Source organism: Brachypodium distachyon, chromosome 4, assembly GCF_000005505.3.
Source record: "Brachypodium distachyon strain Bd21 chromosome 4, Brachypodium_distachyon_v3.0, whole genome shotgun sequence".
Taxonomy (NCBI): domain Eukaryota; kingdom Viridiplantae; phylum Streptophyta; class Magnoliopsida; order Poales; family Poaceae; genus Brachypodium; species Brachypodium distachyon.
Genome location: NC_016134.3, coordinates 28,321,458 through 28,340,077, shown reverse-complemented (window position 1 = coordinate 28,340,077; position 18,620 = coordinate 28,321,458). Strand labels below are relative to the sequence as shown.

At 44.2% G+C, this 18,620-nt stretch overlaps 2 protein-coding genes across 4 annotated transcripts; both read left to right on the top strand.

Moving 5' to 3' along the window:
- Positions 1–811: 811 nt before the first annotated feature.
- LOC104585047 (protein FAR1-RELATED SEQUENCE 5) lies at positions 812–4,884 on the top strand. 3 transcript variants are annotated; one of them, XM_024463041.1, is made up of 5 exons: positions 812–979; positions 1,281–1,355; positions 1,515–1,670; positions 1,769–4,326; positions 4,424–4,884. In XM_024463041.1, exons 4-5 carry the CDS (start codon positions 2,307–2,309, stop codon positions 4,696–4,698), a joined length of 2,295 nt encoding a protein of 764 aa, XP_024318809.1. In that variant the 5' UTR covers positions 812–979; positions 1,281–1,355; positions 1,515–1,670; positions 1,769–2,306; the 3' UTR covers positions 4,699–4,884. The 3 variants fall into 3 exon arrangements, with proteins under 3 accessions (XP_024318809.1, XP_024318808.1, XP_014757844.2); XM_024463040.1 differs by having other exon boundaries at positions 812–1,355; XM_014902358.2 differs by having other exon boundaries at positions 812–1,355; positions 1,515–4,326.
- Positions 4,885–11,440: 6,556 nt separating this feature from the next.
- On the top strand, positions 11,441–16,257 carry LOC100827821 (aldehyde dehydrogenase family 3 member H1). Its single transcript, XM_003577710.4, has 10 exons — positions 11,441–12,069; positions 13,123–13,191; positions 13,298–13,394; positions 14,067–14,273; positions 14,392–14,507; positions 14,600–14,704; positions 14,797–14,969; positions 15,099–15,189; positions 15,503–15,652; positions 15,729–16,257. Exons 1-10 carry the CDS (start codon positions 11,878–11,880, stop codon positions 15,972–15,974), a joined length of 1,446 nt encoding a protein of 481 aa, XP_003577758.1. The 5' UTR covers positions 11,441–11,877; the 3' UTR covers positions 15,975–16,257.
- Positions 16,258–18,620: the final 2,363 nt, after the last annotated feature.

Sequence of the window (18,620 nt, the reverse complement as noted above, 5' to 3'; positions counted from 1 at the left end):
GTGTACTGGTTGTCTGGTCGGAGGCGATGGAATGTACTCGCGTGTATGCATGTGTGTTTTCCGAAACGTAATGGAAGTAAAGTTTCGCCCATCTAGTTTTTTGAACCTTCCTTTATTACTCCGTATCGGGAAAAAATCTTCCTTCAGTCATTTGCGTAGAAAAAATCTACTAGCGTCTAGATACATGTAATATTTCGACAACTAATATCGATGGGAGGAAGCATTGAGGAACGATTCTTAGCGTGGAGCAGAAAAACTCTATCGAGGCGTGAGCATTTTATATTTGTGTCGTTTTTTTATTGGGGGTCCATTTTAGTCGTGGTACTGAAAAGGTCGTGTTGGGCCCGTGGGCGGCCGAGTTATCCACGTGCGAGAAATAAGTATATTTTCCGGTTTTGTGTTTCACGGTTGTTCATGGGCGGGGCTAGAATAGCAGGGCCCCAGTTTGATCAACATGGATTGGAAGCAGATTTAGGACTTGTTCAACTAGTCGATGGTTGTTCTCCAAAAAAGATTAAAAAAAAAAGAGAAAAGGGAAGATGCACGCTGCTCAGGCTCTGTTTTGGAGGAAATACTGCAACCGTAGTATCAGTCGTCGTTAATATATTGAAGTTTAAGAAAGCCAGCTATGATTATGATCTATGAGGAAAATGCGAATATTTTTACTGCATGGATTTGGTTTTGCATATGGGAAGAATCAAGCCAAATCCAAATATATATATATATATCTTTTCTATTTGTATGGCCTTTTATATAAGTATGATGTATGGGCTTCCTCTGTTTGGGACACACTGCCGGCCCACAACCTGGACGCAGTTGGCTACTAACTTGATCCCCACGCAAAAACAGCCGCAGAACACCCCCCCCACACAAACCCTCGCCCCTTTCCCCTGGATCTAGGAACACGCAAACGCAGATAGGGATCGCTGCCAAGAAAAAAGAAACACAGGGATGGATGAACCAGGCGATACATACCAAGGTAAACTGTGTTGCCAAGGATTCTCTGGCAAGAATGCTTGATTTCCTCTGTTACAGAACAAATCCGTGTCTTCTTTTTCTCTCTTCCCTTCTCTTATGTCACGCAAATCAGAGTCCCTTGTACGTTCATCTAGGTCTCCATACACAGATCAAAGAAAAAGAGACAGTATTATAAACTGAGAAGAACATGCGAAGGCACAAACTTGTAACTCAGTTGGATGGAAAATTTTGATACAACCAATGAAACCAGAAAATCACTGAAACAAAAAATAATAACATTCAAAATCGCTGAAACCTAGCAGAACCACAGCGTAGAAGACGGTGGGAGGGCGCAGGAAGGCAACATACCTGTGGTTGATCGTTCCAACCTTTCAAAGGTATGTCTCCCCCACAAAAAATGAATTTCCCCTGCTTGTATTCCATAATACTCTTTTCATATCCTAATTGAAAGAAAAACATAAATAATCGTCGTATGGTCACAAAAATAAACAGTAACAAAAACACATTGTTGTGTGTGCCTGTTTTTTTTTTTGCAGGCCATTAATGAATTTGATACAATGGAAAAAACAGGCAATTTGTGTGGGGATGGTCATGGTACCCTGGATCATGAGTACACATCTTTCACTGAGATGCTGCAGCAACCAGATGATGTTGGTTGCAGCCAGTATCACCATGAGCCTATGGGTGAAGAGGTTTTTTACTATCTAATCAATAATTTGCTTGCCATAACTTGTACAAAAAAAAATCTGCTTTCATTTTTTAAAGAAAAATCTTTGTTTCCAAACTTCAGAACAGGATGTTCATGATAACCGGGCGAGATGGGCGTGACAACAGCATTGATGAACAATAATATGAGACAGAAAATGAATACGCGCAGGACACGCAAGAAAGTGCAGGCACAGTTCATGTCTCTATAGCCTCAGAAAATTTGTCCTGTGTTACAGATGTGCATAAACAGCATAAACAAGCCACACTGGGTGCTCCTGTGGATACGCGAGAGACTAGAAAAACACCAGAAATTGAACAGCTTACAAATGAAGATATTGAGAATTAACTGCAGAATGAGCTTGTCGTTGCGTCTCAGTCCAGGAAATCAGAAACGAACACACGCCGCGCCTGGATATGTTCTTCTCAAGTCATGTTGATGCTTTTGCCTTCTATAACACATATGCCAGTATTGTTGGATTTTCTGCGAAGAAAGCTGGGAATTATCATTGCAGGGTGGCTGGCAGTAGCAAGATTAGAAGATACACATACAAGTGCAATAGGGCAGGTAAGATTGTGGACAGACTCTTGAACAGAGAAAGCAGAAAAAACAGCAGAATAGAATGCAGAAAGCTGGGTTGACTAGTGCTGTGCAGGGAAAAAAAGCAATCAATAAGAATCATATAGAGATAACAGATTGCCAGGTAAAGATGGTTGTCACACTGAAAGAAAACAAATGGGTTGTAACAAGCTTTGAAATGCAAGACAATCATCACCTCAGCCCCCCTGGTGAAGCTAAGTACCTGAGGTCTCACAAACACATGACGGAAGAAGAGAAGTTGCTGATCAGAACATTACACTCAGTGAAGCTTCCTAGTAGGAAGATAATGGCTGTTCTTGCTGGTATGAGAGGTGGTATATCTGCAATGCCATACACAAAAAAAGATGTCAGTAACTACAGAACATCTATAAGGAAAGAAAGCAACCAGAATGACATGATGATGGTTATAGACTACTTTAGAAAAAGGCAAATGCAAGACCCGCGTTTCTATTATGCATTCAAGGTTGATGAAGAAGACAAGGTTCAGAACATTTTTTGGTCTGATGGGAACTGTAGGAGGTTTTACGGCTTGTATGGTGACTGCATTAGTTTTGACACCACATACAAGACCAACATGTATAATCTCCCATTTGCACCTTTTGTTGGCATAACTGGACATGCACATAATTGTCTGTTTGCTTGTGCAATACTGCAGAATGAGACAATAGAGACTTTCACATGGCTCTTTGAGGAGTTCTTGCTGTGCATGGCGGGTAAAAAACCACTCACGATTATCACAGACCAGGATGTTGCAATGAAGCAGGCCATCCCAGCTGTATTCCATGGCACCAAACACAGGAATTGTCTGTTCCACATCAAGAAGAAAGCAGAAGAGAAAGCTGCAAGATGTTTTGCTACTAAACCAACGCTACACATTGAGTTCAATGACATCATTAACAGATCGCAAACAGAAGAGGAATTTGAGACTCTTTGGCCAACAATGATCCAGAAGTACAAAGTTGAGAAAGTGAAATACTTTCAGCACATGTTTGAGATTAGGAAGAGTTTTGTCCCTGTCTATTTCAAGAAGGATTTTTTCCCATTTATACACTCAACAGCTAGAAGTGAAGGCACAAATGCTATTTTCAAAGATAATGTTGGCTCGACTTATAGCATTATAAGTTTCCTTGGAGAATACCAAAGAATATCAGAAAATATAATGGAGAAAGAGAAGGAACAAGATTCAGTCACAAGAACGACCAAACCGACAATGTGGGTAGGATCAGAACTTGAGCTGCAGGCTGCAAGGATGTATAATAGGACCATATTGTATAGATTTCAAGCTCAGCTGAAGATGACCCAGAAGGTTCATGTTGAAGAGATAGAAAAAGATGTGAGATACGAAGTTCGCAAATCAAGTATGCTTGCTGAACTCGATTTCAGGGAGAGAAAATTCCTGGTTTTGGTTGACTGGGCAAATGAAGATATATCTTATATTTGTGCTAGGTTCCTCAAAGATGGCATACTGTGCTGCCATGCATTGAAAGTACTGCTGCACCTTAATGTTTCGGTGCTGCCACAGAAATATTATATTGAGAGGTGGAGACCAAAGCAAAGCGAAGATACGAGAGATGTGCAAAATAATGTGCCGATGGTCCTGACTGCAGAAAATAGTCATTTCAGATACAATATATTAACAAAAATGCTGACAGACTTGGCATCTGATGCATCAACATACAAAGAGACATATCAGTACTTGGCTAGCAAAACCAGCAAGATGCGAACAAAGGTAGCTGACATCAGAAAACAGGTGGAAGCAAAAAACCCTGAGAAGCAAACTCCTGTAGGGAGTACAGAACACAATAACACATCAAATAACTGTGCCCCCGAGACCATATACAAACAGTCTGACGTAGCAAAGTCAAAAGGCCGCCCTAAACTATCAGGACGGCAGAAGACACTTGTAGAAGAGATTTTGACAAAGCAACAGATAACTTGCAGCCATTGTGGTGATCATGATCATAACATCAAGACGTGCAAAAAATTGCACGTTGATAAGGAGACGTTATGCATGAAGAATAATGGGAGGAAGAATAAGGAAGGTAATCATTACTTGGTAGCAAAAAATATCTATAAAAAGAGAGGATGAGATAAAGAACCCCCTGAAATTTATAACTACGTTTTATAAATCAAATGCAGGTGCAACAGCTGTGTCGAAGCCAGCAAAGAAACAAAGAACTACGGATGAAGCTGCGCATGTTGCTTCTGCTGTGCCACGTGATGCAAAGGGCGGACAAAACGTGAGCAAACCAACAAAGAAGAAGACAAACACAGAAGGGCAAGCCTCTGGGATAGTATCTTCCCCAAATCCTTCGCGCGAAGGCCAATCACAAAGAATCCGTAAACCAACACAGAAGGCTCTTGAGAGCATGCTTGTCCTCACTCCCACCAGGAAGCATGGGAAACAAGGCTGAGCAGACATATGCACAACAAAAAAAAGCGGAAAAAGGACGACAAGATTTATGTTGCTGTCTGGGTTATTGAATCACTAGTTTTATCAGAACTCATTTCCAATTCTTGTATCATTATGACTGTTAAAAATTCGTGTTCCTCTACATTATGATTTCGCGTACTAGAAACAAAAATATGTAAAATCGAAATACATACGAGTGCGGGGAAAAAAGAATATGTGCTCAGGGGGAATATACCTGAAAAAAATGTTTCATCCGTGTCGCGCTTCCCGGAATATCTTTTTGTGAAAACTTCCTTTCGATGACTGAAAAGAAGAAATAACAGTTGCACAAATAATGAAATCACAGGCACAATGGGTGCAGCTTTTTTCATCTTGTTGTGTGTAAACACAAACATTTTGTAAAGCTTTGAGTAGATCCGAATAAGTCACATATACTGGTACGAGAAAAAAAAAGACAAAACTGAGAAAAATTGTGCTACAAAAATTGAACTCATTGTTTGTACAGATTAAAAAAATGGAAACTACATATCTATTTCTGTTTCTGTTGCTGGGTCGCAATCCAAATGGGAAGCCCAGGTGTGTTTTCAGTGTCTTTTTCTGCCTATCACGACATTTGCTGAAAGCCCCTCGCCATTGGCATGTGGAATAATCATGGCTTCACCGTCGCATGCCTTGTTTCATGTACATCTGTAAACAAGAAAAAAAAAAAGAAAGGCGGAGCAGTCGCCTCAGCCGGTAGAGCAGCCTGGAGAAGAGGAAGAGGAAGAGGAAGAGGAAGAGGAAGAGGAAGGTTCCCAGTAACACTCATCGAGTTGGGCCTTTTCCAGCAGGCCCAGGCCCAGCAGTGCTACCAGAAAAAAGCATACTCATCCAAAAGTAAAAAGGCCTTCTCTCAAACAAAAAACGAAAAGTAAAAAGGCCCTGTATTAAAGCCTCTAGCCGTTTCAAATCGGTAGGCAAATTTTGATTATGTGAATTGCTAGCCCAGTATGCATCTGTTGAGGCCAGGCTACCCCTTTTTTGGGTCAAAATTTGTGTGCCACAAGCAACTCCACCGGCTAAAAAACTCTCGACATTCTGATTTTCTTTCTTAAGGAACACAATACAAACGCAAACGCTCTCGATATGAACGCACACACGCACACCCTACGGTACAAACTCAAACGCTCACAACAAGCGCGTACACTCATCGCTATGAACGCACACACGCACACCCTACGGTACAAACGCAAACGCTCACAACAAGCGCGTACACTCATCGCTATGAACGCACACACGCACAGCCTACCCTTATGAGCATCTCCGAAAGACTAGGCCGGCAGATCTTGAGAGATCGACGAAGTCACCGCAGACGTCTCGCTGTTGACGGTTACATCACCTACCGCTGAAAGAATAGCGCTAGTTAAATCCTAAAATAATTCAGGAAAATGTGACACCCATGTCAAGTCTAAGACTTGAACCCGAGTTGGCTGGTTCTACCATAAGGAACCAGACCACTTGAGATAGGCTCACTTCACACATTTTGAAAATCTTGGCAGCACTTTTTTTTGAGGAACACAGTACAAACGTAGACGCTCACAACATGCGCGTACATTCACCCCTATGAACACACACACGCACACTCTACCCCTATGAGCATCTCCTAAAGACTGAGTCGGCAGATCTTGAGAGATTGACAAATTCACCGCTGGCGCCTCGTTGTTGACGGGTACGTCACCTACCACTGAAAGAATGGCGCCGGTTAAATCCTGAAGTAATTCAGGAAATGTGACACCCATATGTCAAGTTTAGGACTTGAACCTGGATGGCTGGTTCCACCACAAGGAATCAAGCCACCTAAGTTAGGCTTAGTTCACGAAAATCATGGCAGCACTTGTCACAGCAAGGATAGAGAAGCGACTAATTTAGACCTTGCTTGGTGTTAATGTATTTTAAACACTAGTTAAAAACACACTAGAATGAAAAGGTGTTTTAATTTAGTACAAAATGAAATGTTTTGTGGGGAAAACTAGAGATGATTCCCTCCAATCCCATCCTACCAAACAACCATTCAGGGTTACCATAGAAAACACCCAAAATCACTGGTGCCAAACTAGCTTAAAAGAGATTATTAACATGAGTATCCTGCCCTTCGTAATCATATGGCCTGTTCCTTGATAACCACGACGATCTTGATCGGTCATCGCCGCTGTCACTCAACACTACGTGCTGCACGGTACGCGTACAGTAGCTAGCGACTCCCTGTTTGACAGTACGTAGAAACGATATTGATTGGGGAGGATCGGTACAAATTCAGAACGCATCGACGAACACCTACATCTGGGTTCGTGTCGTGTGGGCAACACGCAATCAGTTTCCGAGACGGGGTATAGAATGAGGGACACGTGGCCCATGGAACATTAATGAGTGCGGATCTCGGCCTGTACCGACGTACGTACAGTTCACACGGAAGTTCAACGGCTCATATTTCGAAAACATCTCTATGTAAGCAGGTCGCCATCCTTGATAGGTTACAACGGCAGATCGTCTCAGGAGCGTCGGAGTTGGCCAAACGTGGCATGTATGTCCGGGCTACACTGGTCTCAAACCTTTCCAAACCGTGTATCGAGGTTACTAGATAGGGTTATACCTCAGATAAACAGTCAAAACAATGATTTTTCACGACTTGCAAAAAACAGTCCGAAGCCGTGTATGCAGGATCATGATATCGAAAAAATCAACAAAATACTCGAAAACACATGGTCATAAAATCAGATGATAAAACAGCAATTTTACAGGACTGATCGAAAACGGACTGAGCCCATGTACCGAAGGTCTCGACATCATAAAATCAGATGGAAACCAAAAATTGTGGGCTACAAACCACGAGAATGCCAAAGAGTTGATTTTCGTACGCAAGCCCAAAATTGCACGAAAACGTGACGACAAAAATCGCAAATCTTTTTCCTCGTTTACAAAAATCAAAAATCTCTGTAATGTTCTGACTTTTGTGTTTTAATAAACGTAAACATGCATATACGACGACATGTATCTATCACGCTACAATTTTTCCAAAATTTAAATCCGATTGAGAGTTGAAGAAACACGAAATAAAAGGCACTAGTGAACTGGATTATGATGGTTGATGGCGGGCCTAATTCATAGCCCAACTTGACGGAGCTATTCATCATATTTTAAGATGTACGATGCGTAAGATTGCACGATCGTGACGTTTTCATTTCGTGCTCGGATATCGTGCCATAGCAAAGCCGTTGATTAATTGAGCTACCGCTCCTTCTTTTGGAGCCGGCCGGTAGGGTGTCCATTTCATTCCAAGCAAAAGCAGAGAGAATACCATACATACTTTCTTTATTAATTGTTTGATTGAGCATGGGCGGGAGTACAATGCTATCCTCCGTACCAAAGTCAGGATGATGCATTATTGCAATCCCAATGGCCAAAGACTTGGTAAATGTCCTGTCGCAAACCTATGATAGGCTCGTCCGAGGCTTGTAAAAACACACACATGAATTTCGCCAAAATCGCAATTTGGCACACCAGGCATGTCGACTTCGGTTTCGGACTTTCAGTCTGTCGAAAACCGGGTGGATGGAGGAGCAGCAAAAGCCACCTGCCCTCAGCCATTCAATCACGTACGTTCCACTTGACTCCCAACATTGATTGGAAGCGAAGTTAATGCTGGTCAGCTGAGAAGAGACGTTGAGTGAGTCTCAGAGCAGAGGACAGAACGAGGTTTACATGGGTAGGAGGAGACAGCCTTCTCTGATTGTCCGGGCCGGCCGGGAGGGGGGGCTTCATTAAATCCTCCTTCGATGGATCCAGCTTCTTGTTCTCTTTGACGTACGACTGTACCTTCCAGTTGGTGTAGCGCTACTCCAGTATTGTAATCGGCGATTTTACTACTACGAGTGATTCTTGCTGTAGAAAAAAGTAAAGCAGATCCAGTCCATTTGACGGGCAACGTGGCAACGTGTCAAGCTCAATTTTGTTTTCTGTTTTTTCTCAAAACATTTTTTTTGTTTTTAAAACGCGGGGCCCGGAGAATGATAACGCGGTTGTGCAACACCCACGGACGTGACCACAAATCCCTCGTAGATGACCGGCCCCATTTGCTTTGTTTCGTGGGCTCGTGGCCGGCAATCTGGCTCAGGTCGCTCACGTGCAGGCGACGAAATGTGTCCCGCAGCGCCCCCCTCCCCCGCATCATGTGTGATCAAGAGTCCAAGACTTAATTTGATGTCGCAAATTAAAACAGAAAGTCCGAGACTTTGAATTGTCGTCCCCTCGTCCTTGTCGAGACTTTAGAATTCTGGGTTGCACGGGAACGGAGTCCAGAAAAAAAAAGAAGAAAAACGTGAGCCGACCGACCCGGATCGTGAGGCCACGTGGAGGGCGGCTCACGGTGGGCCGGCCCATCACCGTCTCGTCCCGTTCGAACGTGGCAAGACTAGTCCGGCAGGCGGAATATCTCGATGCTCCGGACCACACGTCACCGACACGTGGAGCATGACGCACCGACGCACGCACAAGTCTTGGCCGCAACCTGGCCCCACACGTCGGTCACGGCCGACCCTACTACCCCTTGCACGACCGTGCGCAGCGCGTGACACGTCAGTTCCTGTGGGTCCCGCCACGCAGCAGCACTAGCAGAACAGGAGCAGCAGCAAGCAGGTCAGCTCCCCCCCCCACCAAACCGACCAAGCTCTCGCACCAGCCGTCCACCCGCTGAAACGTGGGACCAACCGAGCAGCCCGGGCCCAGAGAAGAGCAGAGATGGACCAACCGCTGGGCCGACCAAATGGGGCCCGCCACCTCGTACCTTCGCTGCCTCGTGGGCCCTGGATTCGTGGCAGGCAGGCAGGCAGGCTTCATTTAACTCGCGCGTGTGCGGTCCGATAGAGCAGACAGCAGAACAAACCGAAGAACGGTTCCGTGGCCTGGATAAGTGCCGGGATCCACTCAAACTGGCCGGCTTCATTTAACTCCCTGCCCTCCTGGCTCCTGGATCTCATTCTAGAAGCCGTCAGCGGCAGCAGTGAGATCAGATGGATGGAAATGCGTCCTGGTTCGTTAATTTGTTGATATTCGGCCAGAGAAATTAAGCGCTGTTACAAGGAACGGACAAACAGTTTTGGTTTGTTCCCTTCACTGTGGCGGAAATTTATGAAGGCCGGCTCCGACGCTTAACTGCGATGCGTGCGTGCTCTCAACTCTCTCTAGTCTGGATTCTCTAGTCTGCCCCTCCAAGACGATTCTCTAGTCTGGATTCTGAACGTCGGGAGAGCCAGAAGCAGAATCTTAAACAAACATGTCCCAGGGTGGCCGGCCTCGAGAGCTTGGCAAACGTATCTTTTAACAGTCTGGATGCAAAAATGATCGGGACTTGACTATATATTTGTTGCCTGACTTTTAAGAAAAATGTTTGAACCTGAGCTGACGAACCAGATCCTTTCTTTTATCATTCGTCGTTCAGAATCTTAAAGAACAAACCATATACAAAGGTTGAGGAATCAACTTATTTCCAACTAAAAATAAAATCAGGCAACTTAGATATATACCAAACCGAAATGAGTAAACACATGCAGGTCATAATTAAGGTGTTTCTTGAGCAGCTTCTTGCACAAGACGAACTTGGTGTTAATTTCTTCTCGGTCGCTGATCCGACACTTCAGCTTCTCGGACAAGACGAACGTGACTAAATTGCTGCACCCAGTTTCGATCGGATCAATAACTGCAACGTGTACATGAATATAAGAAAAGAAAAATATATATAGTGCTATACTGAAAAATTCAAGAAAAGAGAACGTAATAGCAAAATAAAGAGAAACTCTCGCTTTGTACCTCCTGCGTATTGGAGTACTAGTTGTTACTCAGTGGCAGCCTTTATCATTTATTGATAGTAAAAAATTGGTCACGTTTTGACTCGCTTTTTACCCATTAATAGCAAAATCTTTTTTTCCATTTATATTAAGTAATAATAACCCGTAATACGATCGGGCACACCTACGTGCACGCGTTAAAAGCCATGCGTGCAGTTGACGCACATAGACGTCACGGGAAGCTGCTTCGAGATACGTACGGTACGGAGGAGGTGTCAGAGAACCATGATACGATTCGATTCGATCCTATTCGATATGATCCACAAGCGTTTGCCCGATCAACCAAACATTAGTTTTTGGCTTATTAACATTAGTTAACATTAGTTGATTTGCTCATCGAAGACGCTGAGCTGACCGTACGCAAGCTGCACGCCATATGTCATTGCCGTTAAGTACTGTACGCCATTGACTCATTAAGATATGTATGATGTACATATGAATTGTCTTTTGGCAGTAGACGGCATATTCGTCGGCACAGATATTGTTGACATAAGACAAGAAAAAATAAAGCTGACGTCAAAAATTTAAACCATCCGAAAACTAGATATAGGATAAGCTAATTCTTATCGTGTTATCCTCTCTTTATATTTTTCAAATTTTCCTTTCCTTTCCGCATATATCTGTGGATTTCTCGTGGTCATTCTTCTGACGTGCGGGGTAGCATATGTCAGTCAGAAGGGCTTTACCGGTAGTAGTAATTCGGTACTCCAGTAAACGGCATTGACCGACAAGGTAAATTCCGAGCCCACGAGGCCACGAGGTCAGACATAGAAAGGTGCTTCTACAGGGTAAAAGCCAAAAAAAGCCCTCACGTCAGTACTCCATGTCGCTAGCAGTAGCAGGCCTCGATGCCTCCTCCGGCTTTTTTTTTTTATGTGGCCGTCATCCCACGATCCATCCCGCCCGCGTCCCCATCGCTCGAAGAACTCCGATGAACAGATAAGATAATTGGACTACTACTAGATAGTAGTATAACCCCAGAGTCCAAACAGATCCCATCGACCCCGCGGAAAATATCATCCACCAGCTCACCAAATTTCCTTCTTGTATCATCATCTCCTTCCAAATTTCCAATCTGTTCTTTCGCTCCGGAACGCCGAAAAATTTCCTCCCTTTTTTCAAACCCAACAGCCCCCAATCCCAATCAGGGTTCAGTCGGGGGCCGGCCGCATATATATAATCGTGACTTTGGGGTGCGCAGGCACATCATTCTTCTCTCCTACCCCCACTACGGACCTTCTCCGTTGCTCGTTGGTCTTCGCCTTATCCCCTGCTCGAGCGAGTGAGTTTTTGTTGCCGTCATGGCGGAGGAGGTGGAGAGGGTGGCGCAGGAGCTGCGGGGATGCTTCAGGTCGGGGCGGACGCGGCCGGCGGAGTGGCGGGCGGCGCAGCTCAAGGCGCTGGTGAGGATGATCGAGGACAAGGAGAACGACATCAGCGACGCGCTCCACGCCGACCTCGCCAAGCCCCGCATGGAGTCCTACCTCCACGAGGTATGTAGCCGCCGCCGCCGCCGCCGCCGCCGCCCCCTGTTCTTATTTCCTCCAGTCTAATCGGACAGGATAGGATTGGATTGTTCTTGTGTGTCTGGAATCTATTGTTCATCGGCTGCTCTTACTGCGCTTGAAAATCGATTTCAGCTCTATATCAATCCTCGTGAGTGATTGCATCCTGCTTTCGATTCAGTAATCGGAAATTCTATCTGGACTTTGGAGTTCGTTTTGACTTTGGCGGAATCTGAGAGTGGTCTTTTGCTTCGTGAGAGGTTTAACCTCCTCTGTTTCTTTCCTCTTTTTCTCATGAACTGTCAATCTTGCTCCGGCACGCGATAGGATTCTTGTTCGATTTTCGTTTCCCCTTTCGATCGAAAATTATGCTTGTGGCGCTGGATGGATCGAGCTGCCCGTTGGATCGGATCTTTCTAGAGGATTGTTTGTGGTTTCGGCCGGCGGCGTTTTCGGAAAGTTGGCCGTGTCTGTCTGTCCTTGTCCCTTTCGTTGCGTTTGCCGTCCCAACTCTTGGAAAGGCTTTGTTGCGTGCTAATGGACTCTTCGCTGGTCATAATGGATGGATGGATACTCCATTGCTGGCATGGGTTGCGTCCAACAAAACCCTCCCTTTTTTGTTTGCGCACTTCTTTTTTGCGTTCTTAATTTTGGGCAGAAGGCAACTTGCATCAGTTTCTACTTGCCCTGTTTTGGCAACATAAATAGATAAATAAATGGTACTAGTACTTAGGTTTCTTCAGGAAAAATCTTGAGTTGAGCAGTCAAACTCAGTAGTTAGTGAAGCATTGCTGTAACTATCAGGATAGTACTAGGTTTGCTGTATAATCAAACCCGTACCCCACCCTGACCGCTGATTGGAGTCTGCAAAATTCGATGAATTAAGTCGAAAGTTCAGTTTCTTCAGAACATGCGTTCTGTGTTCAACCTTCTTGTACAGGGAAGATTTAATTTATTTATTTGATAATCAGGAAGATTTAATTTTTTACTTTCCTAGTAACTGATAACCACGTGTTGCTGTCTTGTCTGTTCATGGCTCAGATATCACTGGCGAAGGGGGCATGCATATTTGCCTTGAAGGGGATGAAGAATTGGATGAAGCCGGAGAAGGTAGGCCTTTTGCTGGCAAATCCATTCTCCGGATATGTTTACGCTCTTTGTAAAATCCATTGTGTTTTGCTGATCTGGCGTGTAACCTTTACGACTTTATGTCCAGGTACCTGCTGCCATAACCACATTCCCGTCCACTGCTACAATTGTGCCAGAGCCCCTTGGTGTCGTGCTCATCATCTCGGCCTGGAACTACCCTTTCTGTAAGTCGCCAAGACTCGGGTTTAGCTGTAGACTCCTTGAAAAAATAAATATGTAGCACAATGCAGCTATGAGGATATAGGAGTAGTAGCCATTAATCTGTTGCATGATGGTGCTGGTCTGCTGGAGGTTTATGGCATGAGTTGGATGCTCCCCTCTCCTCCGCATAGGGATCGGTTATGTGTCAATCTGTCTGGTAGTTGGTATATTTCGTTTTCGTCAAACAAACTCTGCATTCTCGCAGTTATGCTCTAACACAATCTTATGCCACGAGTCCTGATCTGTTCAACACCTGAGTCGTTCCAGGTTTCAACTCAGTTCATTCTTTGACCATCATTTCTGTGATTAGACTTTTGAGCAGAGTGTTAAGTGTATCATATCTCATCTTCCTATCAGATTGGTCTTTTAGGTGAGATGGTTAGATGTGGTATCTTAAGAAAGAGAACCACATATGAAGTTCTAAAGATTTTTGTTTTCAAGTGCTAAAGATATTTTTACCATGAGTGGCATGAAGAGTATCTTAACCATGGATCAAAAACAGTAAATCATTTTGTCCCTTCTGTCTTGAGCTTTACGACAGTGTTCACTGGCTTTTAGCCTCCTGGCTCACTGTCGAGTATTAACAGACTGAGTGCTAAGTATTAAGATTAATAACCCCAACTTCTTCATTACAGTGCTGTCGATTGACCCCGTAATTGGAGCAATCGCTGCTGGGAATGCAGTTGTGCTGAAGCCATCTGAAATTGCACCGGCAACATCATCGTTATTTGCTAAGCTGCTACCTGAGTATGTTGATAGCTCCTGTATTAAAGTTGTGGAGGGAGGCGTTGATGAAACAACTGCACTGTTGGCACAAAAATGGGATAAGATCTTCTACACAGGTTAAGTCATTACCTGTGAAAATATCTTCTCTTTAGATAGAGGAGCTTTATTTCTCTTCTGTTCTCTCAAAATAGTGATGTAAGATTCTAAAATGCACATGTTCATTTGAAATTGCAGGAAATGGACATGTAGGCCGCATAGTGATGGCAGCAGCCGCAAAGCATCTAACCCCAGTTGCTCTCGAGCTTGGTGGAAAATGCCCTGTTATTGTTGATTCTAACGTCGATCTTCACGTAAGCATTATCTTGTTGTATTGTCAGTTGTCAGAACAATTCTATAGAACTCTTATCTTTCGGTATTCACTAACTTGGTTTTTACCTTGAAGGTTGCTGTTAAGAGGATTGCTGTTGGCAAATGGGGCTGTAACAATGGCCAGGCATGCATTGCTCCGGATTACATCATAACAACGAAAACCTTTGTTACAGAGCTGGTATGTAGATGGCCATTATAACTACAGACAAAATATTTCTTGTGCCAACTGAACTTCTATATTCTCTTATCCATGGAATAAACTTTTTACAGGTTGACTCTTTGAAGAGAGTTTTGGAAAGGTTCTATGGGGAGGACCCATTACAATCAGCAGACCTGTCTCGTATTGTGAATTCGAAACATTTTCACAGAATTGCAAAACTGATAGAAGATAAGAAAGTAGCCGAGAAGATTGTGCTCGGGGGCCAGACAGACGAGAAGCAATTGTGAGAATTTAGCAACTTATTATGTGAACTTTGCGGTTGCGATTGGGTTCCAAAGGGGTTTGATTGATCATGAACATTTGTTGTTGTTGTTGTTTTGCGAGGAATGAACATTTGTTTTTTGTGTTGCAGAAAAATAGCTCCTACTGTGTTGGTAGACGTTCCTCATGATACTGCACTTATGACAGAGGAAATATTTGGCCCCTTGCTTCCAATCGTGACGGTTAGTAGTTCTCCTCCGTCTTCATCTATACCTCTAATAAGCAAGATTATGTTGGTACTTCCTCCGTCCCATATTAAGTGCCGAAATATTACATGTATCTAGACATATTTTAGTATATAAAGACGTCCATATTTAGACAAATTTGAGTCACTTAATATGGAACGGAGGGATTAATAGAGAACTACAACTGATTTGACAGACAGTTACTAATGTTCATAGAGTGCAGCAGACTCTGCATTATATTGTGTGATAATCTCCAGAACTGAAGTTATTACCCGAGTGGTGTCTAAATTCTTCGGACCTGTGTCATCAGGTTGACAAGATTGAAGAAAGCATTGAGCACATAAACGCCGGGACGAAGCCACTCGCAGCCTACCTCTTCAGTAGGAACAAGAAGCTGCAACAAGAGTTTATCGCGAACGTCTCATCCGGAGGAATGCTCGTCAACGATGTCGCGCTACACGTAACTGCTCTCTGCTGACTGACCAAATCTATAAAGCAACATACATTTCCTCATGAAAACGTCCACATTCTTACAGCTAGCGAACCCACATTTGCCGTTTGGCGGCGTGGGCGACAGCGGGACAGGGTCGTACCACGGCAAGTTCACCTTCGACTGCTTCAGCCACAAGAAGGCGGTGCTGGTCCGTGGGTTCGGCGGCGAGGCGAATGCCAGGTACCCGCCCTACACGCCGGAGAAGCAAAGGATCCTGAGGGGCCTCATAAAGGGCAGCTTTTTTGCGCTGATCCTTGCACTCCTGGGGTTTCCAAGGGAGAAGAGGTAGCTGAGTTGAGGCCTCCCCAGCACAGCACAGCATGACAGTGTCTGTTCATGATGGTCATGGTTGTCTGGTGCACTGGAAAGCGGCATCGGTACATGCATTTGGTAAACACAGGTGTACAATACGGGATTATTTTCGGGTTTCTGGATGTAAGTTAATTTGATTTTACATGAATAAGCATGGTTTGCCAGTCTTCTTTTTTGAGAGAGAGTTTGCCAGTCAATTTAGTGTGCAGAATGGAGGTGAAGGTGTCCTGCTTGCAAGAATTGTTCCTGATGATTCCTCATTTCTTGCTTTGTTATTTTTTCCCAGGAAAAATTGTAAAAACCGTGTCTCGATGCACTGATAGAAAGTTAAGCCTAAGTAGACCGATTACAATAACAATGCAAGCCACTCCCAGAAACTCGTAGTCACTTGGTTCTGTACTTGGTCTATGCTACTCAAGTCAACGGATCGTCAACTGGTTTTGATGACGTGCAGCAAGTTAGAGCAAGTGGTCAGGGATATTTTCTGCCATCATGGATGGTGGTCTAGTCGCCGGATTGAGTCTGCTTAGAGTCTTTTGATGTAATAAGATTGTGGTGTGCATGGACGGGCCCACCTCAATTCAAGGGTATTCAATTGAATACCCATCAATTTTGGAAAAAAAAAGCCTGGATATATATAGTACGTATAATGTAGGTATATATGTGAAAAGAATTTCATGCTAAATCTCAACTGTATTCACGTATTAGGCCCTTCTCTCCACCCTGCTCTAGTCCTTTGAGTTGGGCCAGCCCAGTAAACTGAACCATCTCTGCTCGTAGCCTCGTCTTCAATCGAATCTATGCGTTCTGACCAAAACACCTTGAGGCTCCTCGTCTTCAATACCTAGCGCAGCTGTCCCAATTTCCAAATCCCATGCCGAATTCTACTGAGTTGTGAGCAGAAAATTCTCCTCCTCATCTCGTCGGGTCCGTGCGTGGCTGCTGCTCGGTGCCGTCCGCCGGTTTCCCCCTGTCAGCGGCTGGCGGCTACACTGCGACAAGCCGACAGTTGCACAATGCCTCAGCATCAGCGATCAACGATCAGCCGATCACTCGATCAGAAATTGGACAAGCTTGATAGAAAGATTTTGAAGATGAAAAAATGAACAAGCTTCCTTATCAATTGAAGCACCATTTTAATGATGTGACTAAGGATGAAAACTTCAGAAATTTGTATAGATTCTTGAACAATTAGTACTCTAATTAGTGATGTTATGCTCGGCTCAGTTATACAATTTCTGATGGGATGATCAATTATACGAAATTTTACTCAATTATGTGCTATCTCTTCTATGTATGAAAATGCAGTACTCCTATATGTGCTATAATCAACTCTGTATGCCAAAAACAAGGCTTAGCTATGGCATTGTTATTTTACATTTTGAATACCCACTTCTAAAATCCTGGGTCCGGAGGTGTGGTACTCTTTTGTTGTATCGGTCGATATAAAGTTTGAGATCAATATAAGTTTTCATTTTCAAAAAAAAGGAAACGTAGTCACTTATTAATAAGCCTACCAATAGACCGATTACAACATAAACACGCCAAGTTTGTGGTGCGCCTAGGTCCAGCCTGACCTATGGTAGGAGTAGTAGACAGTAACTGATGTTCATAGGGTGATTATATGTACTGTCAATTGGAATCGCAGGGGAAGAAATTTTATACCGTATGTACTACTATAATCTGCAAAGACTTGCAACCAGGCTAAGGAGGGAAACATTTTGTACCTTCTCCTAATCAGAAATAAAGACCTAACCTTCTCCTGCATTGGTTTTATTTTCAGTCCTTATCTAACAGAGGAAGGTCCACTACTATAGAGCATCCGTATGTGATTTGAGGTCATGTTTTGAGTCCTTCGTCACCACTATAAGGTCCCGTTTGGTTATTCCCTTCCCTGACGGGATCAACACGAAATCAGGGATCGTCAGGCTTTGCACCTGTCGTGGTGGTGTCACGGCAGATGTCATGGGATGGCTTATCTTGGGGCCGATGGACGAAGGAGGATCCGGAGGAGGGAGGACGTGAAGAGAAACACGCACGAATACACAAGCACACACAGATTTATCCAGGTTCGGAGCCCTCTTACCGAGTTAAGACTCCTACTTCTGTTTTGTTGTATTAGCCGAAATAACAAGCTCTACAATAACGCTCCTTGAGCTGTATTCTTGAGGAAAAAGAAGAAGAAGGGGAAAACCCTAGATGCCTAAGTCTTGGATCCCTCTCGTGAGAGGGGTAGTACTCTATTTATGAACCGCCCATGTCATACTGACATGCGGACCGGAGCCTAACGTTATCTTCTTTGGGCCCCGCCGGGCACGCGCCTTGGTTCCCTCCGGATGGCGCCGTAGGGGACAAGACAACTTTACTTTTACTGACGCCCTGCAACAAATACAGCAGTCATCTGCCGGCTTCCGTCAGAAATTCTCTTTCGGTGCTTCTTCACGCAGTTGCCTGGCACCGCAACGTAAGCGGCGACTACTTTTCCGTGATAAAGACAGCGTTGCTTTACTTTACGACACGTGGTGAGAATAAGACCGTTGAGACATCTCGACGCCAGCCAAGATCAGAGTATTCGTCCTTATCCTGCAATCTTATAAGACGAGATAGTCGTTCCAGCATACAC

Bases quoted from the DNA above. Each gene is read 5' to 3' on its own strand.
- LOC104585047 (XM_024463041.1), top strand. From the start codon at position 2,307: ATGCAGAAAGCTGGGTTGACTAGTGCTGTGCAGGGAAAAAAAGCAATC. The intron at 4,327-4,423 runs GTAATCATTACT...AATCAAATGCAG, and splicing joins TGGGAGGAAGAATAAGGAAG to GTGCAACAGCTGTGTCGAAG.
- LOC100827821 (XM_003577710.4), top strand. From the start codon at position 11,878: ATGGCGGAGGAGGTGGAGAGGGTGGCGCAGGAGCTGCGGGGATGCTTC. The intron at 13,192-13,297 runs GTAGGCCTTTTG...CTTTATGTCCAG, and splicing joins ATTGGATGAAGCCGGAGAAG to GTACCTGCTGCCATAACCAC. The intron at 14,274-14,391 runs GTTAAGTCATTA...TTGAAATTGCAG, and splicing joins GGATAAGATCTTCTACACAG to GAAATGGACATGTAGGCCGC.